This window comes from Trematomus bernacchii, unplaced genomic scaffold (genome assembly GCF_902827165.1).
Source record: "Trematomus bernacchii unplaced genomic scaffold, fTreBer1.1, whole genome shotgun sequence".
NCBI lineage: Eukaryota > Metazoa > Chordata > Actinopteri > Perciformes > Nototheniidae > Trematomus > Trematomus bernacchii.
Genome location: NW_022987727.1, coordinates 14,979,909 through 15,007,546, shown reverse-complemented (window position 1 = coordinate 15,007,546; position 27,638 = coordinate 14,979,909). Strand labels below are relative to the sequence as shown.

Sequence of the window (27,638 nt, the reverse complement as noted above, 5' to 3'; positions counted from 1 at the left end):
AGGAGAGGGGCAACATGAATATTAATGAAAGTATTTCAGATATGAGGAGTGAAATCATTAACTTTGAGAATAAAGCTTAATAAAGCTTCCTGATATGTTCATAATTAGTTTTTTATCTCAACTAAAGACCTCTGATACGGCACTGAACTTGATTTCTCAGCCCTTTTTCATCGCAGCGCAGCCATTGAAAGGAGCGCAGTCATGTCACTTAAAACAAACCTATGCCAAGTTCCCCTCTAGTCCCAAAGTGGGGCAGCATTACCACGGGTATAGAGGTGGCTGAGGCTCATGCGAGGATTTGTGCAATTAAAATGTGGCAGGGTTAGTACCCACCAGAGCGTGAATTCAGGAAGTGTCTTCCACCCACAGGAAGTGAAGAAGGCCTTCAGCTTGTCAACAAGAGATCTCAAACCATTTCTCTGACACGAAGGCCACAGGAATTAGTTGTCTTTCAGTGGGGGAGGGCCTGTAGGGTAAAGAGGTGAGAAGGTTGTTATAGATAGATGGGAGTGTAGTTGGTTGCATATTTGCATTTCATTCAGTGAGCACAATGTTTTTAATTGTTAGCTTTTAATCTGAATTGATTCTGAAGAGACATTATTGATAAACATTTGTTGTTAGTGTCAACATGAGTTTAGGGAGTATTTGTCGACATTTTTAAATATAGACGGAGGAAACTTGATTTCTTCAAATGTGATTATTTATTTACAAAGCGAAGAACAGCTAGGTCAGCATCTACTGCATCTTATTGTGTCTTCTACTACAGCCTACTGTCAAGTCTAGAACATATTGTTTAAAGTGCATTTTTCAGGTATAAATGCTAGCCTTTAGAAAAGACAAAGAGAGGCGTTCACATGTGTGTAATACATGTGTGTCCTGCAGCACAGTGTCGGGGTCTTTTTTCGCAATAATTACCCACTCACTATACATTATCGCTTACCTGACTATCAACGTTGTTACATATGTATAAAATATGATATTTAAAACAGATATTTAAAAGTACTTTCCCTAGAAGCTTAATTCTTTTTTACTTTTAGTGTTAAAAGGCTTTTTTGTTTCTTTCCCAGTGTGTAAAAACAACAACATGGCGGACACCCGGCTTATTTTCTTGTGGAAAATCGGAAATTGTAGGATAGTTTTGCCGTTAAAATGCTTTTTTATTACATTTCTAGGTAGAAGTATATATTTTATATCTAGTTTGATAGATATTGGGTGTCCGTCATGTTTTTCACACCGGGAAAGTTGACGATGACGTGACATGGGCACTGGCCATTGGGAATGTATACAAACAAATATTTTGCCATGTCAACATTTGAGAGGGTTTTTTTGTTAAAATACTACGTTTTGCCCTGTAGACCAACGTAGCTATTACACTTTTTTTGTGAGACTTGGTTGGTTGAAATGCGGAGACAGAGATGATGACATGCATAAATAGTCCCAGGCCAGATTGGAAACCTGGGTCCCCCTCATTGTAATCATGAGTAATCAGTTTTGAAAGAAGTTACTGTCATATAATAATTTTGCCAATACTGGTCAAATCTGTGTCACTAATCACAGAGAAACACAAGCAGAGAGACAGAAAAAAACATACTGAGACTTTTTATTGAAGTTAATAATTCCTGAATTAATCAGCAGCGTTGATGCTAAACATTTTGCCCTCCTTCCATGACTAAATCCACACACTTTGGACTATTTACACCAGCTGAGTGATCCTATCCTCGCTGCCAGAATAATGAATCTGTTACAGGATTTAGATACTCAGAGTAAGTGTGACCATCTTTGGCGGACCATGCAGCTTAGATGACTCTTACTGTTATCCACTCAGTAACACAGTCAAAACTCCAGCAAGCTTATTGTCGACCTGCATATAAAGGAAAATGTAAGGTTTACACTTATAGGATTCATATGTAAATCCCACCTGCCCGTTTGTATTTCAAAGAGTGACACATCTTCAACCACAGAGAGAAGCGATTTGAACTCAGAGTGGAAAGCAAACACACCAATGACTCAACACTGTTACACCTTCCTTTTGGTGTGAAGCAGCGCATATTAGTTTGGTGGGTAAACATAGATGTTTTGAACACAGTTTACGGATATTACATTTCATGACTTTTGGGTTTAGTCGTTGAGTTTTTAAAGTGTATATATAGTACTTGTCTGCCATTTGAAATGGTGTCAGATGGATCAGTTCAATGGCTCTGTAAAGACTTCACATTGCAGTGCCCTACATCTACAAACTGACTAATTAAGCCAAAACAAAGATCCCAGGTAGGTTTGGATTTTTGTGTGCAGCTTGAGCGTGCCAGGGCTGAGCACTCGGGCAGATGATCAAGGAATGAATGGACGAAAGCATTAAGGGCAACTGATTTTATGGCTTTGCTGAGAAAACAAGCCTCTGACTGACACTGATTGTGGTTGAGAATAGAAGCACACGCAAGGGGAAGAATGTGAGGAATTTAATCATTGTATGAAGAAAAAAAGTAGTTTTAACAGTTATTTCCCACTTGCATTCGGTGGGAAATTCCGCCCCTATCTCTAAATTGGTTCTGACCCTGATATTCAACTTGGCTGAATGTGGAGGGGGAAAACAATTGGCCCTGTACTACTCCTTGAGGTACACCACCACCTTAAAACCTACTAGAATTTCAAAAATGAAGAATTTATTTTTCCTCTATAATAAAATTGCTGGTGACTTCAACCTGAAAATAAATCCCTAATCTTGACCCAACTTCTTTGGTGAACAGCTTACTACATGAAATGGCTAAAATATAAATGGGGTGTCAAAAATATTGTAATGTAAAAAATCCTGGTAATTTCAAAAATGTGTCTGTAGCCAGTTATTTTGGTGAAAAGTATTTCATTTACTTGTCATTTTGTAATGCTTTATACTGTCAAGTTATCAGAACATTTATCCCCTCATACAACCACTAATATTAGGAAAACAACATTTCTTAACCCAGATTAAATAAATCTGGCTCTGCCCTTCAGCATGGGGTTACATCATATTCAGGACATTAACCTGTAATGCCTGTTTTTAAAAATCTCCCTGGAAAAGACTTGAAATGTCCAGTGCTTGCTGACTGAACAGTGATTCCTGTGTGCATCCATCTTGTCCTATAAACAGCCCTGGGCCGGCGTACCTGTTTCCATTGTAAGCAGTCTTGTAGACAGGCGTCTGCTGGATCATCTCATCAGTGTAGATTGGCACGGCAGTCCGGACGCACTCATGTGAGCACTGCAGGCTGTCATTGTAGGCAGTGAATATGTCCACCTTGCTTGGCACCCGGGCCGGGGTGAAGTCTGTCAGGTTTTGGCAGCTCTCTTCCTGCTGGTGGATCTTGCGCTGATGGCTATTGTGACGGCCATTTCCCGACTGCGCACAGCTACAAAAACACGCACCAAAGACAAGAAACAAACATAAAATCATACCTTGTACCCTTCTCATCATCCGAAGGATATTCTGACATAGTGGAAGTTCTTACAGATGAGTTAGACTGTAAATACAATACATAATACAGAAAGTAAAGGAATCTTTCCTACCAGTTTTTAAGGACGAGTGTTGTGATCAAGGCTGCGATAACCATAATGAGAGACACAGTGATTGTGATTATCTGGTGAACTGCCAAACCTGCAAAAAGACAGTAAACACAAGAGAAGAACAATTACATTTGAGGAGGGATAAGTATCACTCTTTAGTTTGCTGCTGTACTCAACAAAGTACCAGGGCAAGCTCACTTTAAAAGGAGAGGATGACAACCTAGAACTATTTTGCACTTCAGTAAGTATTGATGATACTGTCATCCACTGTGATTCATAATTTAAGAGAGATATGAATAATTCCATTCCATTCCAGCCCACTGTAATGGATAACCAAGTCCAAGTTTTCTCCAAGTACTTGTAGAATGTATTATTCTTATGTATTTTTTATTTAGTTTTTCAAACCAAATACTTCCTCACACAGCAGACACATAATCAAAGAGCTGGTACGCTTTAAGACCATATGAAAACATTTTATATTGTTTTTGTTTTGTAGGCTACTTAAAACCATATTAATTGTGTTTTTGGCCACTTATGGAAAATGAAACAAACTGAAACCACAACATCAGACAAGCATATCACTTTTGAAATGATTAAATGCCCCCTATTCAAACATCGAACAACAGAAACAAATATAATTGATTTGATATACTGTCTCTGACTCTCCGAAATATCTCCTTTTGAGGCTCTGTCTGGTCCCTACCACCAATGGCTGTCCAATGTTTTGGTGCAGTGAAAGTAGCATACTGACGTTTTTGAACCCAAACAATGTGTTGGTTTAAAGTCTTGTTTTGCTAAAGCAACACTAATACAAAATGAGAAACAATGCAGCCTTTTTGCATTTTACCCATCTTGCAGATACGAAAGTTTTCCTCCCTTTGTTTTTGTGACTAGAGTACAAAAGCATTGTTCTTATTTAAACTCTAACCTGCCTCTGTGTGCTGATCTCCCACTATTGCCAGAGGACAGTAATCCACAAAAAAAAAAAACCCGGTGTGCCACATGTCTAAAGTAAGGATTAGTGTGAGCCTATTCCACTGTACAGTATGGTTAGTGTGTCGTGTGCTGTATGTGTGTGGGTGAGTGATAGAGCAGGAGAGCGACTAGGACACAATGACACACTGCAGCAGGTGACATTCTGCAGGAGAGGGGGGAGAAAGAAAAAAAAAAGCCGTCATCATGAAAATGCCCACGTGGGCCTTATACATTTCACCTCTCCATCAGCCAGCTGCCTGGCTGCTGATCCAAGCCAATTTGTCTTCAGGAAGGCTCAAAAGGAAGTGCTGCTCTGTCGTTTTGGAAAACAACATGGCCTCTCCTCTGCCTGCCTGCTGTCAGGACAACCTCCTCCTGGATAATAAACTTCTGCAGGCCAGGTCAACCTTGGATTAATGATATCTCTGGCTGGCTCAGGATAGCCTTACCTTCCCAGCGCAATCAGAATCCCTCGCCACGGCAAAGGCACATTAACTTATCTGTCAAGCCATTTGCATTTTCTCTCATATCCCCTCTCTGTCGTTGCCCGCCTACGTCCCTGCCTCGTCTCCGGCTGACGTCAAGACTGTTAAGTTGAAAGTGTTTGCTTATAAATTAACATCTGTCCAAGATCAGGCATAATAGAGCTCGCCCATGACCTTGATCAATGGCTGAGATCTCTACTGAGAATTGTTTCATTTTACATTGAAGTCACAATGAAAGGGAGCACTTTAAAGTCAGGACATTTGAAATGAAAAGATGCTCTTGATGGATTCTTCTCTGCAAAACCACATCTGATTAAATCACATTATGGCACAGCTTTCGGTTGGATCTCTAATGGAAACTGCTCTGCCCATGCAAGGAAAGGTTCTGATTTTAATCCCAACTGTCATGGCGTGCATGCAAGCATCGATTGGCGAGTGTGATGTCAGTGAACAAAACACACGCATGTTTAGCAGCCCTGCCAGTCTGGGATTTTATTCCAGAGGAATTCGATTGGCTCAGTTGGTAAACACAGGCATTCTGTGGTCAGCTTAGTGATGCTATGTTAAATGTTGCAGGATATTTCTGCTCATTAAAAGTTCCTTCAGGCTACCATTTGAAGCAAAATATACGTATTCTTTCCTACTAGTGCCTTTAATTAAACAAATGAACCTAAGCAAATGAGGTCCGGCAGCACAAACCATCCCTTCAAGACCACTTTCCCCTTGTTTTCAGGGCAGTATGTTAAAGGGTGCAGAGGTAACAGAGCAGCTAATGGCATGGGTGACGAATCTGATCCACAGTATTTTCATCCACAACTGCCAGTCAGAGTGAAAGACATTTGGATTGGCTGTTTGAAGTCAGGTTCAAATATAACCTTCAGTCACCTTGCTTTAGAGCTACCCGGTCAGGTTCTGTTTGGTCAAATCCCTGCCAAACAAAGAGAGACTGAGAGGGAGATGGATAGAAAGAGAAAGGGACAGAAAGGGATAAAGTACAGCAAGCTTGTGACCTCTGTGGCAGCAGCTTTGGAGCCCCCATTGATGCTCCCAGCGAGAAACAAATTAGATTTTTTGTACCTTCTTGTCTATCACAGTTTGATGAACATGTCAAAGAAATGCTTGGTGGGTAAATGAAATATCTCCTTGCAACCTGCTTTTAATGAAAGAACCCCAGCTTGAAAACTCTGTGTGTGGTTAAGGTGATCTAAACAGGTAATGTCTGGTTTGAATTCTCTCCAAAATGTTGTTTACCATTGTTAGATCATGTTATATAGCAGTGTTTCCCCTAGGTTTACTGCTTTGGGGGGGGGTGCTGCCTGATCCTCTGGAGCAGAGAGAGGAGCTGTAAGATTATTGTTATTGATTAATGCATCAGTGTTTCTTAGGGTAAAAAACACTAAACTCACTACTTAAAATGAAAGCATTTACTTTATTTAATAAAAGAGCACATGTTCAATGTGAAAAGTGACAGTAGATATAAATTAGTTGCAATTTGGTGCTATATATATATATATATATATATAAAATATTTTTTAAATTTTAAACACCTTGAATTTCAACGGAGCCCCGCGCCCCTCCAAGACAATGGTAGGGGAAACACTGTATAGGTATTAACAGCTAGGTGTATTAAAGATATGTACATTACTTACTTATTTTGAATGTTTTGTCTTGTAACAGTTGAAAAAAGTGTGGTGTAACATAAAAGAATAATAAACAAACTGAGCAGTTCCCTTTAGCTTTACTTTAGCTTATAGCTAATTGTTTAAGCTTTAACACCATTACCGTTAATGTGCGTCTGGTTTAGTCTTAACTCTCCTATCAACCTAGTTTCCAGACACAGTGGGTAGCTATCTTTAATGAAAACCCTGAGACTTATCTACTGTATGCGACCTGACGAGCATCAAACAGCATACAAAGTTAGCAACTAGCATCTATAGAGAAATATATTTGCCCAAGTTGGTGGACAGCAAAATACTTTTAAAGGGAGACTGAATATTGGACTTGGAGTCAGATGGATGTGCAAAATGTGTGTTTAAAGCTGTTTGCTCCCAATGGGCCAAACATATTAATGCTGCCTTTGAGATGAAGCATCCTGAGTTCAGAGCCTGAGAAGTGCGGATTATACTTAAATCTGAACGCATTCCTTAAATTGTGAACTGGCAATTAGTACAGTTCCGGTAGAAATGTTTAATTCGCTAATGCTGGATATAGGGAAGCATCAGCACTCATGTTTTACTGAAACTATATAATCCCACAATGACATTTCAATGTGAGGAACACAGACCTGGGTAAAGACTGTAGCTCTTAGTTTAAATAGTGTTAATTTCGTCAGCTATTTTTTTATTTAGTTTTAGTCTTAGTCCTGTGTTAAATTTCCTTTTTAGTTTTAGTCATATTTAGTCACCTTCATCCTGTTTTTATTTAGTCAAGATTTAGTCGACTAAAAGTCTGAGCATTTTAGTCTTATTTTAGTCAAATAAAACTAATTATTTTAGTCTACTTTTTGTCAATGAAAACTGTTGAGTCTTTTTTAGTCATCAGATTATATAAAACATTTCAGCCAAAACCAATAATTTGTCATTTTAGTCAAATTTATTTCACAATAAGATGATATCTTGTCCTTATTTGATGAAAAACACAGGTTGAATGATTAAGAAAGCAGCTTTGCAGAGAGTATCTGGTCAGGTTTGTGGTGTTTTTACCAGCTGTGTTATGGCCACATTGCTTCCCTTCTGATAAAACAATGCATTCACTTATTTTCTCCGCCTCATTGTAGCGAAAATGGGCCCAAATATCACATCGTTTCTTTCTCCCAAGCAGTGGTGGCTTTAGACTTTTTTGTTGTCAGTCATTTTGACGGACAGGATCGTAACATTTCCGTCATAATCCATTATAGCCCGTCGAGTCTGTACACAACTCGTCACTCACTCGCGCTGACAGGGGGGGGTTATTCGGTTAACGCGACCACTGCTCCCAAGCCCTGTTGTTGCCATTTTATTTTCTGTTAAATAAGGTTAGTTAGACCATGAGTTAGACCCAAGTCTTCCTGACAGTTCATATTGTGCCGCTGGCCCGGTGTAATTCAAATGTACCGCCGCGCGCAGCACAGACACACAGCTGCTGCCCAGCTGCAGCACAGACACACAGCTGCTGCCCAGCCGCAGCACCGGAAATGGAACTGCTGGGAGAAAAACTGACTATCAGAGATGTAACGTTATCTTTGATAATATTTCGTCTCCTCATTTTCGTCAACGAAAGTAAAGAGAGTTTTTATTTAGTAAACTACATTTTCGTCTCGTCACTTTTCGTCAACGATATTGCATGTTGATTTCGTTACAGTTATTGTTTACTGCCGTCATTGCCGTCTCGTCATCGTCTCGTTTTAGTCATGGAAAAAAAGGTCGTTGACGAACATATTTCGTCATAGTTTTAGTGAACGAAATTAACACTAGTTTAAATCCAAGCAATAGAATAAACTATTATTTATAGACTGAATTATTTAGCCATATATCCAGAGAACATTAGGAAAAGCACAGGTGTTACTAATACAATTAAAATGTCTCTGTTCTGTGGAAGTATCACCGTAACTCACAACAGTGTGAGAGAGAGCCGGCATGCAGAATACCAGGACCCTGAAGCCATCATTAATTTTATGGTTTACACCTGTGCCAAATTTTAGAATGTCTTCTCCTATTTTTGTTATATTCCTTACAGAAATGAATCATCCTAGTCTGCCTTAACACATACAGACTCTGTGAATAAACGTTACCTAATACAACAACATCCCTCAACAGAGAGCATCATGCAATAAGATAATTAACAAAATGATGTACTTGGTAGAAATAGACATACTGTACAGTACCACGTTAAAAGAACAAATGAGAACACTTAATTATGAAAAGCAATAACATTTAGTAACCAAAGGCGATTCTGCCATGACATGCTACCATTTATGTGGCAGTTTTTTACCTTGGCTTGTCCAGCTGCAAGTGAATTTAGTGCCAACATCTAAACTGCAGGCAGTTTGTCCTCTGAGTAACAATGCCATAACAAGGGAATACTGGCAGATGATGAGGGAAAGAGGATGACTACTTAATTGCTATGCATGTATGTAGGAGTTATTGTCATTCTTGTGTGTGTGTATGCTGTATTTCCTGTAAGCCCTATCAGGCATCCATTGCAAAGAGCCATTTAGGACTAATGGTGCCTACACCCACACGCTGTTGGCTTAAAAGCTCCTGAAAAATGTGGGAAAGGCCCCTCATTTGTGAAACAAAGTTACGGCTCGCAGAGGTTGAGCCGCTAACTCCCACGCACCACAAAGTAACATCAGTCCAGGCAAACTCAATACAAGCTAATACGCTGCCTGACCCTTCCAAGATCGCCTCCCTCCTCTCTCCAACCTGAGCACCTGAACGGGACAGGTTTCGGGAAGACTTCCGTCAAAGGTGGCGCGTTGATGGATAGGAATTGCCAATTAACATCAGTGTCAAGGTGGCAATCTAGGCTGATTTCCACTGAGGTGCCAAGCAATCTAAAACACTTATTGAAGAAGAGGGACAGACTGAGAGAAGAGGGAAAGATCAGAAACAATTACTCTTACATGCCTTTTCTCTCAGTGTCAAAGGCAAGGATGCACCATTGAGTCAGGCAGGATAGCAAATGCTAGAATGGCCAAAAAAAGGGGCCACAAGTATATCGTTAGATGATGGCACCCTTTACAGGACGATGGATACTCTTGTGTTGTGTGTCTGCCTGTATTAGGAACAATCGAGAACACACAGTCCCGTTAACGGTAGAAAAAAATGGAAATGACTCAGTTTTCAGGTGGGAGTAAAATGGCATTGCCACCGAGCAGCTTCAATCAACCATCCTGAAATCTGCGTGCTGTCAAGCCGGAGACAGGTGGTATTTTTCAGCGAACAAAGCTTGGCTAATTGTTTAGCAGGTGAATGGAGTGGGAGACATACCACCTGCACTGTTTTGGCTCTGAATCTAAATCCTTCTGGATACTCTATCATCTTCTTTGTCTTTCCTGTCAAGCAACACCATTTTTTTGACAACACTGAGAAGCTAAAATAAATCAAACTTAATTGCTTTTGAAGAATAAGGTGTTGGATTAAAAAACGTTATGCCTTCTGATGGACAGAAACACAATCCTCCTCGGTCAACATCTGCACTCCTCTTCCTTTGGGCAGATGTGTTAAGCCATGAAGAAAGAGCTGAGCAGCGGAGGAACAAAAAGCGAAGCAGCATCTGCTCGGTCGTGCCCCTTCCTCTTCTCTTGGCTGGCGTTTCTGTAAATCATGGAGAGGGTGTGTGACTCTGCACGCCTGTCACCAGGCATCAGCACTTAGGTCCAGATTTAACGCTCGAGAAAAGGAGATTCATTTCTACCCACTTTATTGAGAGTCAATACCAAGAAGTAATGGCAAATGTATTGGGTTGCCATGGTAACCGATAGGGAGAAGTGGTTTCTATCTGTGTCTCTGTGCGTCTCTCGCTGTTGTACGCCTCTACAGGTCTTCAGCGGGTCAAAATTCTGCATCACAATGTTCACCGAGCTCGCTTGAAAATAGACTCCTAAAACACTTAACATACATTTTACATGTGCTCACTTTGCTCTACAGGGGACGGACTTACTTATTTAAACCATGCATTTAACCCTCCATCCTCTTCACAATCTTGAAAAGGTGATGTGAATTGTTGCCGCATTCCTCTTTTTTCGAAATACTTATTTTACTTTAAACATCCCTAAATAAACGCATGTTTCCAGGTTAGACAGTATCTATCAGGAACACATGGCACCTTTTGCTAACTTCCCACAAGCCTGTTACATTTAACCTCGCAACTCGGTAGCCTGTCTAACAAGACCTAAGTTATCAGCGGTGGCTTCACTGACTGCAGTTTTAATCATCTCGTATCCATAATGGAGCTGACAGCTCCATCTGCGTGGAGTAGAGGGGGGTCGCAGTTACTTGAAGCACAATCACCGGGAACAATCAGCGAGCATCTGGAGGCACCACGGCTACAGTACAACCCCCCCCCCACCACCACCACCACCTCCTCCTCCTCCTTCTCCCACCTCCTGTATGATGGCCAGAGCGCAGTGAGAGGAGGATCAACAGGAGGCATCCATTAAGAGCCGAGGCATCCAGATTCCACACCGAATGAGATATGCATGAGGTACATTATGATGCTGAGAGTGCACACTGGTGTCCCAATGTCTCATAACGGGAAATTACACATTACATTGAAGTTATTAACTATCAAGGCTAGCGTTTCAATGGATACTTAGTACTATTGCCAGTGGCCCACTGTGTTATTACCTCCCCCTAGGAGGTTATGACTTCAGTTCTGTTTGTTGGTTTGTTTGTCCTTTCGACAGCAGGGTTACAGAAAATTACAAGCCAGATTTTGACAAAAAATTGTGAAAGGGTGTATTCATGGGCCAAGGAAAAATATATTATATCTTGAAGCAGATCCAAATCCCATAAACGCATATATGTTTTACTTAAGGGAATGGCCTTGGGAGAGATTTGCGCTCTCTGAGAACAGAATTATACCCACCTACAGAAAGTTTGTATTAAACAAGACCTGCTAACAGTTAACAATGATAATTGTAAAAGTATACATTAATATAATTAAAAAAGGAAATCTGAGTGAGTGGCTGTGACTCAAGGTAGATTGTCTTTCTCTAATCAGAAGGTCGGTGGTTCGATTTCCAACACATGCAGTCTCATGGTCATTTTTCCTGGGGCAAGATATTTTCATGCACTCGATGACATGAACAACACTGTGTGATTGTGTGCGAATATTGGTCTCCCTGAGCAGGTAGAACATACACTCTGTGAATGGGTGTGGATTGGTTAATGTTGATTTGTAAAGCGCTTTGAGGCTTCATACAGACTGTGAGAGTGCTATATAAATGCGACCCATTTACCATTTAAATAAGACAGAAAGCATTAGAAACAATGTCTTTGCTGAAGACTGATTGTATGCAACATTAACGTCTATGTCCTGGGAGAGGGTGTGAACTTCTTCAGCGATAACAAAGAGTTGTCCCTTTTGTTGTCCTGCACGATCAAAGCCAACAGTGAGTGGGAGGAAAGGCACATAGCCTGCAGTCGATAAGTGTAACTCGGACAAGCTGTGGCGAGCTGTCATGTACTTGATGTGTCATACTCAGTTCAAACCAAACCAAACTGCTCGGCAAAATGTCACACAAGAAAAACAATTGGAAGGAGCACAGAGCTCGTCCATGTGGATATAAAGTGGCTTACTTCTGCTCATTGACTGACTGCTTCACACATCAGCTTGAATAGATTAGGGTGAGTCTTAGCTTGACCATCATCAGGCCTTAGAGGTAAATAATATTTATAGAATATTGCTATCGAGATTAACAATTTAATGTGCAGATTTTGGACTCCTAAAAACAAAACACACCGGCCATCTTTATTCAAACCTTCAAAAGTTCCTTCAAAATTATTTGGCATAACCTATTGCTACAAAAGCATCAAATTACAGCAATGTTGATAAAAACGTCTGATATACCAACAAAAAGAGGTAGATAGAAATAGTGATAGATTATAAAATGAGTGAATGTGTGTATATCTGGTCATTGTCAAAATCTCCTACAAAGTAGGAAATACTTATTGAGGAGCGTCAGAATCACCAGCCTCTGCTTGTTAGTCCAAAATGTGTGCGTCTGCTGTGGAACATAACACTTAATATAAGGAGACGTTTCATATTAAGAGGCAGGAAACATTGGCAACTTTTCCAGTCAGTTCTGAAGCCTGCCATGTTTCTTTACTGCCTTCATCTCTTGGTGAGATATAAACTGACTTTTCTTCACTATGCACTGTACAGCACTTCGATGTGAGGCGTTTGGAATAATTTCCTCCTTTCACAAACAACCACTTGCATCCCTGTTTGACAGTTTTGTGCTCACACCCCCACACAGAGTGAGAGAGGATTACGGTCATGATACACACATGCCTGACATGGCGAAGACAAAGTACACTAATGGCTTGAATTTGTGCTGGTTGCCTACAGTATTCGTGAGTCATAGTGAATTAGATCATGCATGCAGTTCATTGCAGGGGTGAATGTGCACGTATATTCTCACAGTTCCTTAGAGCCTGACTAGCAATGGTTTATACATATTCTGAGCGGTAGTGGTTAAAGCATGTATGTGTTATTCTAAGTTGTATTTGTTTGATAGACATAGATTCAAATGTATTGGTCTTTATCAGAAGGTCCGTGATCCCTATGTAGTCCCCAAATGTAGTAATCAATTTGTAATTTTTTTTTTTATTAAAGTACGTCTGAAAATACATATTAATTGGCTGATATGTAGAAATATGTTATTATTATTATTTTTTGTATTTACACATTGATAGTGGTGTGTTAATCCTATATATAGGATTGAATCTATCTGAAATTGAAGATTATTTAGTTTGTTACATTTTATGTAAACATTTTAAGAGGTTGTTATGGCGTCATGGCAGAGTTATCATGTTCACCAGAATTGGACAGACAACCAGAGAATATAATACCTCTGATCATGGCTGTTGTCGTTATCGAGGCATTGTTGGTCAATGCTCTAAAGATAAAGCAGACCTGTTATTAGCCCCCTGTCATTTCCACATCAGCGCTTTTTATATTACAATTAGCTGTGATGTGTGCGTGTCGCTCAGAGGTTTACTCTGAGCTGAGGCTTTTCTGTTTGAGACGCTGGGTGAGAAAGAATCACTGATGTTATAATTATTAAATAACAAGGAATTAAATCAGTCTTAATAGAGCATGATTTTGATGATTTCGTCCCTCACATTGGGCGCAGATTACCTGGAGGATTTGCATGTCATGTCCCCGCTTGAATTTGTTCTGTATAAGTATTGCCACGAATATAATTAGATCTTACATCATTCACCTGAGAAGGTTGTCATGGTTAAGTTGGCACAGTGAGAGTACGCCTGGAGAACGACAAGACACAAAGAAAAAGCCACACAGTATCCACCAAACAGCTGGGTGCCAAATGCAAACAATTCATATCTCAACATTCGGGACTAAAAGTCTGTGCATGCATGAAAGCAAACATACATTATGCATACACAGTATCCGAACAGTTATGTATTTTTCAGTGTACATCTCTATAACGATAAAAGTTTACACGCCACAGCTTGAATCTGTTTGGGCAATAAACCCGAAAGCCACAGAAGCCCTTTGTCCAAAGTGATATACTATATACAGTAGGGCTGTACCCGAATATCCGAATATCCGAATATTCGTTCGTTGGAGTACTATTCGGGTTTCCATTTCGTTATTCGGATATTCGTTTCTTTTTCTTTTTCGTTTTTTTTGGCAGCCGCTTTGCTCTGCGGCTGCCAAATTGAATTTATTGAAAACTCCAATATCCAGTAAGAGCTTGTGCCTCTTCGGGGGGTGCTAACACTTAACCATAAACGTTATTGTTTACTTTCTCCGTCTTTATATGTAGATATTACTTTTTCTCCGTTAATCTCCGTCAAGTTGTTTCCATAGCAACAACAACTTCCTGTCAACAGCGCTAACTCTCCTTCAAAATAAAAGCATGTCCATACAAAATAGGAAACCAAGCCAAATTACACTTAAGACATATACAACTGCAACGAAAGTAACAAACACAATGCAATATCCTTTTCAATTCGAAAGAACACAAATTGGGTTATTTACATTAACAAATAACTATAAAACAACAATACTGTAGAATAACAAAATGAATGCCGTGAATAAACCGAAATACATGTGTTGAAGCGGTTCGCTGCTGACTGAATATTCGCTGCTGATTACTACCGAATATCCGGAGCCCGAAAAATGGTATTCGGGACAGCCCTAATATACAGTATGACATGTGGTTTTGCAGTGTCTTACTGAGGCAGAAGAAACTATTGCATGTAATGAATTTACTGTTTAATTTAAATGACTGTCAGCTAATTTACCAGCTCAAAGTGTTTGTTCAAAGAGTGTTTACATCAAAACATGCAGCCAACATCCTACAACCATATCTGGCGCTTGAAAATAACATTTCACTCGCTATCCAATAGCAAAAAAGCTAGGTGTAAATAAAAACAAGAATAATTTGTGACAAATAAGTATTGCATTGATCAAACCACATTGTAGCCATGTTATTACATTTGTGAATACAATTGTTTTTCTTTAACAATGTGACAGGCAATTCTGCAAAATAACACCTAAATAATTACGTCGTGCAAAATGTGTTACTTAGTGGATCTTCAAAAAAATGTTTAGGGAGATTTGCTGTGTTTCTCTGTCCATATTAAACACAACATATTTGGGGTTGCACTGTTAAAAAAGAAATGTGAGGGGGGGTTTGGCATAGTGGGTTGTCCGTAGGTGTTCGGATAAGGGTGTCACAGGTTCTAACCCCACTGCAGTCAGCATGTCGTTGTGTCCCTGGGCAAGACACTTCACCCCAAATTGCTCCTGTGGGGATTGTCCACAGTATTGAGTATGTAAGTCGCTTTGGATAAAAGCGTCTAACAAGTAACATGTAATGTAATGTAAATGTAAAAGACATCATGATTTTCTAGCATTTTAATCGTCAGATTCATTGATAATGAACATAATCTCATTATCTAGTTATAAAAAACCAGATTCATACTTTAACCAAAGTAAGAAAGACATTTTAATTACTCCTTATATTATATCTAATAATATGTGTTAGATCTGTCCTCCTTCCTCAGTTCTTTGAAAAAATCATCCCCTTTTTTTATCCATAAGAGACCAATTACTTATGTTTTGAACTAAATACTTCCTGTATTACCTCACAAAACACAAGCAGAAATCTAGATGAGGTCAATTGTTCTGTGTACTCTGATTAAGATAATTTGTTTAAATTCGTTTTTCCTGTCTAATGTTGCATTATTCAGACTTAGATTAATGTAATGTCTCCAAAAACATCTTCAAAGACAAAGCAGGAAAGATAAGAGAAAGAGACAGAGACCAAGTGAAGCACCTCTCCTTCGGTAATAGTTTCATTTCATCAGCATCCGATGCGGTGCTGTCGGCGTGGTAATTATGTCTCGCCTCGGGGCCAATATGAGGCAGACACAGGTTAATGTGTTGTGAAAGCAAAAGGAAAGTTTTCTGCAGCATTTAAGCACAAGGGTTTTGCTTTGAATGTGATTCTATTCATCTGCTCTGATGAGACAAAGTTGGCTTATTCATACGATAAGGCGCACCCGATCGGAAAAATCTGACTTTTCATTTCCAGCTCTCAGTTAAGTGGTGGCTCAGTTCCTCCAGGATACAATATCAAGCCATCATCTCAAATAATTAGTGGTCTCACAGCCACCTCCCAATCAAGTGAAAATAAAGAGATCACAACAACGCTGACAAGACAATTACATACTGCCATTTCATTTCACATTCACTATATACACCTATCAGTCATCGTAGTACAACATATATTTATTCCACTTGCAATTAAACCTACATATAGTGTTCCTGCCTAAGTTCTGAGAGCTTTATTTGTCTTCAAAGATAAACAGCATAAAGAAGCCATGCTTATATCAGCTATGAGATCCAGAAAGGCTAGTGATCCCAGTCGAGCCCTGTGGTGCTTCCATTTATTATTTAGATTCTGAAATTATGTTGTGCTTCATTTACTAACGAAGGAAGAAGGCAGGGACATACTGTTAGAAAGAGTGCGTAATCGGTTATTGTTAATACTAATTACCATTTCTTGGTCAAATACGTGACTGAATATACCTTTTTTTTTTTGTACTACCTTTATTTGCATTATGTTTAAAATATGTCCAAGAGCTAAAGATGGTTTCTAATAAGTAACTGGCCCACTTTAATTTGTAAGTATGTATGAAGGTAAAAAAGGTCACCTTACTGTAAGTACTGCTCCACAAATTCCCCAAAATAGTCACAGCATTTCTCCAGACAGCAAAAAGTGTGTTGAAAGCCACATTGAAAACACAAAGTCATAAAACAGCAAGACTTCATAAATTAAAATACATATTTTCATATTTTTCATATTTTGGAAATCAGTAGGACTTCGACTGCACATAGAATTTTACATTTCTCCATGTATGAAGACAATTTCCATTGTAATTGAGCAGGAGGCGGCTCAGGACTTTTGATCACCATTACTGTTATAGCTGCTTAATCTTATGACATTTATATTTATGCACCAAATGGGAAAGCTTTAATTAGCATAGTGCTTCCTTCATAAGTTGTTAAACATGACTTACGTTTAACTACCTGTACGGTCCATTTAGAAAGCCATGTTCCTCGAGGACTTAATGAAATGGTAAATATAATATAGTCTAGGCGTTCTCACAGCACAGAGGGACTGTCCATAAAAATCTTTAGCGCTCCTGAACTGTACTTCAGGCATGAGGGCCACAGTATGGTGAAGGACATAGGCTGTCAATCAGGTGCTTTTTTCTCCAAAGTGGAGTTTTACATGAATGAAATGTAGATCAATTCTGTGGATCATCATGCGCTACTATGAAAAGGTGATCATAGATTGCAAGAGAATGAAGGTAGGAGACAACCTCACTTTAAAATGTGTTTTACATTTTTTGCAATTTACCCCAATTATTTCGCTAAATGGGGATGCACAACGATCTATTTGTCCCTTCCCTATCGAGGGAGTTAACAGCCAAGTGCTACCTACATAACACATCATGTTGCCAGAATCTTCTTCTCCCTTGCCAGCAAGAGGTTTTTCACACCATCCCGCCACATGGAGGCCACCATCAAGTCTGTAGGGCAGCCATAGAAATGTGATTCCACACCAGCTTCCCACATGTCACCATGTGCCAACTGTGTTTGTTGGAACACACAACCAAGCTGGAGGTACCAATACAGGAAATCAAACTATGGCTTGATTGGGTTCCCAAACAAATGGACAGGGATCCACAAAGATTTAGTCTGTGCAGTACTAAATTACATAGTTTTAACATTGAAAGCTTCTATTGGGTTCAAATTAAGCCTGAAATGACTTTGTGCTGTTTTGTGACCAGCAAGCTGGAGAGCAAACCGTTTTAACCGTATTAAAAAAGGTTGACTAAACACCAAAAAAGAAGGATTGAAGTCAAATTGAAACCCGGGTCTCTGTGGGGATGAATATACTGCTCCTGTGACCAGTGTGCCCTTTTGCCTAATATAAGTTTGTTCAACTTTTCTCTCAAGTGTTGACTTCTCACAGCGTTAGGACTACTTTATTTGTCTGTTCAATATACACTATAGCACAAATTCAGTTGCTGCTCTGAACGTTTCCGATTCTATTTCTGTTGGAGCTTGGTGTGTAAATTGGCGTACATAGATACAAGCTTGATACATTTATACATATTTTTGAAGTTTTAACATAGCCTTAGCCTCATCACATCACAAGCCGAAATTAAATTAACTTTGAAGAGCAGTAGACTTAGCAGGAGCAGTATTCGTGATACCTTACACTTGGGGCACTACTATAAATCCATTACCTTTTTTCTGTGCCAAACAGGTTTATAATTTGTAATTAGTAAATGTTCTTTAGTTAAAGGGAGCTTGCCCTTTTTTGTTGTAAAACAACACGGTATCTTGTATTGAAGACGAGGGATGAGTCTGTCAAGCAAGATTAAAACCAAATGATGCAACAAGACTTTTCAGACTTGAATAAAGTATCATAGTTAACATATCGTAACAAAGATTTCTTAAACTTGCTCACTCACTACCTAAGACTTTAATGGTAGATTAGCATTAGCTTTTTAGCTTCTGAGCTGCTTTACGTATCTTACCTGATGTGTCCCCATTTGGCTTTGAAGGTTTGACGGTCTCCACGCCTGTGGTCTTGGTGGTGCTTATCCTGTTGGCCTCCGGTGTGGTCACCACAGTGAACGTCCTTTGAGTGAGACTGGTTGTACTGCTAGTGGTCGTGGCCACTGTGGAGGTTGAGACCTTGGTGGACAGCGTTACGTTGGGTTTGCCGACGTCATCTATGCTATCTGTCCCCGTGGGTCCCCAGTCGATAAATCCGGCCACTGTGGTAGTCCGGCCCTCCTGAGACTTATCATTGTCCCATTTGAGCTGCCTCCGGGCTCGAAGTAACAACCTCACTGCGTCTCCTCTACTGCCGCTGGATAAAGCTGCTGGAGCTTCCGCTATTACAGCCAAAGGATCACCACTCTCCATTTGAGAGTTTCTCAACCGGCACTCCTTACATCCGGCTTGTCCTTTGTGTGCTGGCTTCCTATGCTTTTGACTCTTGACTTTTGGCCCTATCCCTGCCCTGTTGTCTTGAGGCGGAGGGATAGGGTTGAGGAGGCGGCGGGCCAACGGGCTCACTGTTCTCCAGTGGAGCTTGTTGGGCGTGTCCCAGAGCGGCTGCCAGCGAGGTCGAGAGCGAGGCACCGATTTAGGTGTGAGTTTGACCCCTGTACCCTGATTGAGGGGGCTGCACACAGAGAAGTCCAGGGTGAGGTGGGTCATGGCCAGCAGGATCCACACCCGGTGCCCAACACAGCTGCCTGGCCTCAAAGCAGACGGACTGCAGAGAAGGGGAGAAAGTAGAAGAAAGAAAAAAGTTTTAGATTCAAACCATCTACACAATCCAAGTTTCCTTCGTCTCCCACCATCAAGTCAATGGTCTGTATTAGAGATTCACATTCGATTCACCCTCCATTTGCTCTCACGGCCAAGTTCTACTCCACAACTTCTTCAACTACTCAATTAAAGCTTCAATAATAATTAGCTTCACTGCTCGCCTCTTGAATTACAGTTTAAAGGTCAGGCAGAAAGGAAATGTTGTAAAACATGTGAAAGATTATAGATTTGCACTCTTTGCTCTCAGCTGTCAAACGCAGTGAGGACTTATCCTTGATGTTGCAGATTCATATCAATCCAGGGATGATTACACCGACACACAAGGTCAAGCCTGGTTTAGCTCATCATCATATTCTGCATTATCTCCCTCAGACACAAAGTCATCTGATTCCCAAAGGGCAATTTGATTATGCAGTGCAATGATTGGGGAGGTAACACGCAATGCACGTAGAAGACACAGCGTGACAAGTCTGTCGCACAAAGCGTCACCTACGGTATACAGCTACCGCTTTAATGTATTCAAAAGTATGAACAACAATGTCCTTTGTGACTGTATAAACCTCCCTTTCGCCCATCAACAAGATGACAAGGTGATAGATAGGCCGGCTGTTCAGGCCAGGACCCTGCAGTAGACTGATTTTTACAGACAACCTTCAGTGCCCCTAGGGACAAAGCTACACATTGATTCCTAAGGGAGAAACCTCATTATGGGATATCTTTCATCTCGGCTGTCCTTGGCCAATTTAAGCCCACACGGATGACTCATTTTGGAAGCAACACCGAGGTGATGATAGATGGAAAAGTGTGATTGGGTTCATCGATGGTCAGAGGCGACGGGGAGATGTTGTCGTTGACATCTCATAACGTTTTTCTTTTCTACAGAGCTTTTGTTTTTTCTCTCACTTTTGTCCAATTATACTTTAGTGACACTTGTGAACTAGACTTCCTTTGGGAAGGTTTCAATTTATTCATCATAAGTGGTTCTTCTCACATGCCAATCTACAAGACATTTTGAAATCAAAATAGTTCAGCAAATGGAAAAAAGATAGTAGATATTTACAGGTTTCCAAGTGATTTGATGGATTATAACTGCTCAACAATGGATTTAAAATGCTGTAGGATGTCAATATTAATCAGAAATGCAATCTGTCCAACACATTGTATGCCCTGTTGTCTTGTCAGTAAACTGGGCTTGGTTGTTTTATTTTCCTTGCAAAATACAAGCATCTGACAGTTACGTTTAACACTAAATGTATATGGCAGATTCAAATTACTTTAGGATTAGGATTTGTGGGATGTATTTGAATTACTTTCAAACAAATTGAATTTTCATCCCTACTACTACTGGGTGTCGTTTTCTCATACTGATATTCTGCACAAACTGTGCTGTTGTATTTGCTGTAAAGTGTCTTTACTGTAGGGTATTTTTATTATATGTACAGCACTTTGGCTCGACCAAAAATCATTTAAAAATGTGCTATATGAATAAAACTTGATTTGATTTGATTTGATTTTTATCTGAACAAAATATTTGTGCTTTTATAATCAAGATGTTGTAGTTAGTGGTTTCAAAACGCTGGACATTAATGACGAGGGATCACATGTTGAAATGTGCTCTCGTCCTTCATTGACATCAATTTGGTCCTAAATCTGTAATAGAACAATAGGACCTTTCAAGTAATGTTCAACATTTGTGGAGAAACTTACACTAAGTATAAGGAGTTTAGGAGGAGATTCTGAACCATGTTTTAGTTATTCATTTCACCTCTCATTGACTTCTGAGGGACCAGCAAAGCACTAACTGATAAATAACTTTGATTGGTATTTTAATTGAGCCATAAACGGTGAATGATGTGGCCGTTAAAGAGCAGTGACAAGGTCAGTGTATTATTGACAGGTAAAAATATGGGTAATAACTTGTGGTGTGAGTGTTTTGGCTATGACCTCCGACAGGCATCCTGGCACTTCCCCAATCAACACACTCAGGGTGACTTCAGTTTAACTCTCGAGGGCACATTAACGCCATATCTGATAGGGAAAGCGGTGTGACTTGTCATAAATAATATGATCTGGAGCTAAATGAAAGGAAGAGATCTATCACTTTAATAGCCAGGTTTGTTAAGCACCAAGTACCAAACGTTCTGAATGAAGACAACAGATTACTGACAATGACAGCAGGCTGTGTACGGCTTTAGTGTGCAAGTATTTTACATAACAACCAAAATGATTCAAACCTGTCAGAACATTTGAAAACAGTCTAAATAGGAACAGGTAAATATTCATGTAATCCATTAAGCACTGATACAAAATGTTAATTTTTTAAGATTTTTAAACCTGCCCCAAAGTTCTCTTTTGTATCTTAATCAATCAATACCTGTTTTAAATATCTACCACTAAATGAATATAATGTGTGAAAAAAGTTTAAACTCCAGGCCAGCACAGAGCATGATAATGCTACTAAATCTGCTTTCTAGCTGGTGTAAAAAACAATATAAAAACGTTTTCTACTAGTGCCCATATTAATTGTCAAACACTTGCTTCGTGTTTAATGATGTGTTAATGAATCAGCATAGACACCGTTTGATTAAACAATTATTCTCAATAAACCAGAATGTGTATTTGTCCTTTAAATGTTTTCAGGTTTTCATCAGCTATTACTTATATTACCTAGGTAAAGACAACAATTCAAATGGAATCAGTAATTACTGCACTTCACCATATTGTCTTTAGGGATTCTGTTCACCAACACGCCTCAGCCTGCTTGTTGTGGAACTAAATGATTCATGTAAAAAACAATCACTATATTACGTGATGACTGTGTTATTAAAGTGTTATGTAATGTATTGTCAAGAACAGTTTGGTTGAGATTATTCTGGCACATCATGAATTCAAAATGAATGCCCAACATTTGTATCATTATCTGCAACGTTTTTGATTTTGTATTAGTATTTGTATATATAGATGAAAGTCATCATGACTTAATTAATTTTGTTCCAGCACATGCTACAAATAAAATGAACTAAAAATAATATTTTCCAAGACCTGAAGTTTCATAACTTATGAGCAACACTTTAATATTCTTTGACATCCCACACAATGAAAAATATCATTTGGAAGTACATTGCACAGATGGCAGATAAAGTGCAGTATTCACAGCGTGAGCATACCAGATTGCTTTCTGGTGGGAATGTGTGTCTGGTGTCCTATTTTATAAGCACATGCTCCATCATGCCGTCATTACTAACTTCAGAATATAGTTAAGCCTCAACAATATGGCAGGAAATCCCTTTAGTGAAGATTGTGACATCTCCCGATTCTGAGCCTGCACGGTCCCCGCCTAACATTTCTATTATCACAAAGCATTGGGATTGTACTTTAAGTCGCCACGGGGCACACTGGCAGATGGATTTTCATCGCAGAATCACATTCAGTTGAGGAATTGAAAAACTTGTACTGTGGTGGAGGAGATTGCCGTCCTATGCACATGTTTATTTGAAGACTAGGGAAAGTAAAAGTGGACAGTAGTCTGTTTTATATGCATCATCTGGGCAGAATTTATTGACCCAAACATGAAACAATAAAGTCCTGCTTCTCAGTATGCCTGTCCATTCTAGAGGTGGACATACAGGGAATGAAATGACTTTGTGAAGTAACCGAGAGAACCGTTAATTAGCGTGTCCATTGGCCTGGAGGACTCTGGTTTGAAGGTCAGCAGAAAGACTCGCTGGAAAGATGATTTGAACCAGGACCTGAAACACATGATCTGTCTTTGTATATGCCATGTTTGATATCTCTTATTGTTTCTTGTAGGTCTGCATAACTTGTAGAATAAATGACAAATCGCATACATTTTGGAGGATATTGTGATATAGGAGGGATTAATAACGTTGCATCATTATTCTTAATGTCAGTGTAAAATACATTAAAATGATCATGGTGTGATTATTTTAAGATACTATACAGCAGGGGTCGGCTACCCCTGGCATGCGTGCCACCATTGGCACGCGGCACCGTAAACAGTGGCACATAGAATAAGTGGAATAAGTGGGCAAAATATTTTAATTGTATTTTCGGATCCTGAACGAGACCGTCGCCAGAGCGCGTCTCCCCGTTACCTGCAGAAGGAAGCCATGCACGCAACGCAGTCCCGCTCTCTTTAACTCCAGGCGACTTTCTGCCCCTTTCCTCCGTGGTGCAGTGCTGATCGTTTCACCGCAGAGGAAAGCACTTCACAAATTGCAGTACCCATAAGGAGCTGTACAAAGGCCGCAGTTTTTGCGTGGCTGTGTCTTTAGTTGAAAGCCCAGTGGCGATCTGCTCATCTCTCATCGAAATAATATGCTACACAGGGGCGGACTGGCCATCTGTGTGTTCTGGAGAATCACAGAACGGACGATCGTCCTTATTACTGTATTATGCCGTTTAAACCAATTATTTTAATTTGTTTGTTAAATTCGGCATCATGTAAGTTGCGCTGACAGGTCCACACACTGCTTCCCCGCAGCGAGGCTCCCCGCTCCTCCTGTTGACAGTTCACGAGCGTCAAACTCCTCCCCGTTGATGGGGGGTTGACGTTTCTTTTTGAATGGCACTTCATATCAAAAAGGTTGCCGACCCCTGCTATACAGTATATATCAAATATCTTTGGTTACGTTTGTAGAATACAATTCGAACCACGGGGTATCTAACAGCACCTGAACACTTGTTTATTAAGAAACACAATTAATGTACTTCTGCGAATGGAATATTGCACTAGTCCATATTGCGATTTCGATCACATTTTGAATAATCGTGCAGCTCTCTATTGTACCTATCAATGATGCACATGATGCTCAACTATAGCCAGAGCTCAGAGGAAAACTTGTGTGTGTGTGTGTGTGTGTGTGTGTGTGTGTGTGTGTGTGTGTGTGTGTGTTTGATACCGACCTCGTCTGTCCTTCATGAACCTCAAGTAATGTGGAATTTCAACAGCAAGGGAGTGATGTAACAGTATGTGCGAGATGTGATATTTCGGTGCAATATACAAGTATTTGGATTATGCTTCTTAGACCAAAAAAATACAAAAAGCGCTGGAGGAGGGTTCACTTCACTCTCTCTGCTGTGCCAGTTTAAGCCGTACTATATTCAGTAAATCTACTTCCAACTTATTCTGCAGATTCCTACAAATGCCCCTATCATGGGGGGGTTAGGATTAGGCCATGACAGGCACTTCAAATCAAACGCATGATCTTCGAGCTTCAGAACCGCAGTCCGTAGCTCATAATTAGGGTTACGCATTTTATTAAATATCATTGGCATGATTCGAGCTGATTTATACAGCTAAATTGCATTTTAGACTTAGTCATGAATGAATAACATTCTGCAACTATGTTTAAAGCATGTCTAGGGTCAAAAAGTGCACATGTACAACATTTAATCAGGATTTAGAAAGTTTTTGCAAGCAGAGTTAAATATGGTCTATATGATAGAGAACTGTAGCGGATACGACCCGTTTAGTCTCCGTGTGGCTAGGCCATTAGCATCTCCTGTCACTCCTGTCTCTTTAAAACCCATGCTACACTGCTGTGAAAACAGGGAAAACATTAGTGTAATCTATTGCTCACGGTTCTTAATACAATTTACCTGCCATTGAAACTGGAAAACCTTGTATAGCCAACACAATGCCATCAAAAGACCAAAATGAATGAAGAGCCGCCTTTGAAGTCTGTGTCAAAAGATTCACAGCCTAATCCTGAATCAAATGCTTGAGCAAAGGGGGAGAGCGGTTAATAAAAAGGCCATTCACACAGATTGCCACGCCTTGAAGCTCCAGGTTGCTTCGCATAAGAGGATGTTGTCCCACATGTCACGTTGTTGACATGTGGAGTGCTCTACTGTGGATGTTTTGCGATCGCTGGATTCCGAGGCCTTTGTTTTTGTACTCTTTCATGGAGTCAGCAATAGCACGTTCAAGGGTTCTCAGCAGCACAATGACTAAGACACTCAGGACGAAGTAATTACATTTCCTTCCCTCTGCTTCATATTTAGCATAAGCTCGAGGGTCTCAAATAGAGATGTTAAAGACATATGAAATGTACCTCTGTGGCAGCAACAGGCTGTCAAGCTGCTATGAAAATCCCATGATGACCCGAGCCTTATACTGTACAGCATCTTACTCACAGTTCACTCGTGGTTCACAGTTTCATCACAACTGTATCTTTAACTCTGCTGCATGACTCACATCATGTGTATTTATGAAGTCAGCAGTGGGATGATGGACAGTTGGCTAACCTTTACAGTTTGTATGCTAATGTAAGCAAAGTCGTACATGCAGAGGCATTAACTGTATCGACTCATATCCAGGAAAGTTGACGATGCATGCACTGAAAACAAATTATAAACACAAATACAGCTGCTGTTGGTATGCAAACAGTAGAGCTCTAACACGTTGTCATGACTTGATTTGAGAGTGAATTGGCAGCCAATGGAAAGGTTTGGATTACAAACTCTGCTCAACAATGAGGGTTGACTGCTCAAAGGTGGCAAGTAAGTGCCACATTAGATGAGTAAATCTATCAACTCAATTGCCCAATCAAGAAAGTGGTAAAAAAATGTATTTTTGATTACAACAATGTTAATGTATAGAGGAACCAGAATACAATATATAATAGGGCTGTGCGATTATGGCAAAAATCATAATCACGATTATTTGGGTCAATAATTGATATCACGATTATTAAATACGATTATTCATTGACTTTGAAAAAATCCATTTATTGAACTTTAAAACAAATACAAATAATAATTTGAACAGTATCTTTTTAACTGTTGATTACCCTGAACGTATAATTCAACTGAAAAACCAATACAAAAATAAATAAAATAAATTATACATTTAAATAAATAATATCAAAATAATAAATACCAATAAACAAGATCAACAAATATTTTGGAGCGCACTTCCACAAGCTACTAAACATATATAAATATGATAAATACAAATAAATGAGACCAAAATAAATGTGATCAAATATGTTGCAGTGCACTGTCACAACCTAGCAAAGCTAAATAATTATTTTTTTCGATTATGTTTTTTTCGTAATTGTGGCAGGCCAAAATCGTGATTGCGATTAAAATACGATTAATTGCACAGACGTAATATATAATATAGGGATAAATACAAATCAGCACTTTGAAAATGGAATGTTACCTCTTACTAGTCATTACGTGACACATTTTATCCAGAAAGCCTTCTTATCTCCAAGAAGAGCACGCTCATTACATACTTAATGCGTGCAACATGTCAAGCGTCTTCTAAAGGTGAGCAGTGCATAGTGCTTGATCACTCTGCCTCCACCAACCCAGAAAAGATCAAAGTAGTGCAGGGCTATTAAGCACAGCAATTCTGCAAACCATGTGCTAGTGGGGCATGGTTTAGCAAAGAAACAAAGGGCAGGATATAGTCTCTTTGAACAAGGCCGACTTTTCAGCTCCTCTGAAGGCTTAAAAAAAATGCTCCGATGTTTTAGTACTCACAAGAATTAAAGCTTAACAAAAAGTGGTAGAACGGTACATTAGAGTAGCACTAGAGCCAAATGCCTTCCTTATGGTGTATATAAATGATTGTCATGAGAGTACAAGGGGCTAATGAGGGATTATCTGACTCTTTGAACTCATCCTTTGCGTCATGTTAGACCCAGTAAAACAAAACTATTATCTCTGCAGCTAATCGGATATTGCACCTAATTATTGTGTTCGGCACTGTATCTCTGGCCCACTTCTTGTGTCATCATCACACTGTGATCACTTGTGCAAACTAGGTCTTAATTAGAACCTTTCGCAAGAAGTGGGGCCTCAGCAGATGGGCTTCCCACCTGAGGGAGGTGAAAAAGGCATGCCTTCTTCAATCCCTTCGCCCCGTGTCCCCAGGCTGCCATCAATAGGAATTGTATCAGCGTGGACTCGACAGCACTGCCACTGAGCACACATCCTTTTCCAGCCAACACAGCCATTGAAAGGCTTCTCGTTGAAGGTGACTCCACCTCTGATGAAAAGCTGCGT

At 39.8% G+C, this 27,638-nt stretch overlaps 1 protein-coding gene across 1 annotated transcript in view; it reads right to left on the bottom strand.

The window, feature by feature from the left end:
• ajap1 (adherens junctions associated protein 1) overlaps positions 1–27,638 on the bottom strand; it is a 52,417-nt gene that overhangs the window by 6,593 nt on the left and 18,186 nt on the right. The window contains exons 2-5 of the mRNA XM_034144627.1: positions 18,794–19,542; positions 3,541–3,628; positions 3,141–3,383; positions 334–466 (exon numbers count right to left, since the gene is read on the bottom strand). Of these exons, the coding sequence (XP_034000518.1) occupies positions 394–466; positions 3,141–3,383; positions 3,541–3,628; positions 18,794–19,542 (1,153 nt within the window). The 3' untranslated portion in view covers positions 334–393. The remainder of the gene's footprint in view (positions 1–333; positions 467–3,140; positions 3,384–3,540; positions 3,629–18,793; positions 19,543–27,638) is intronic.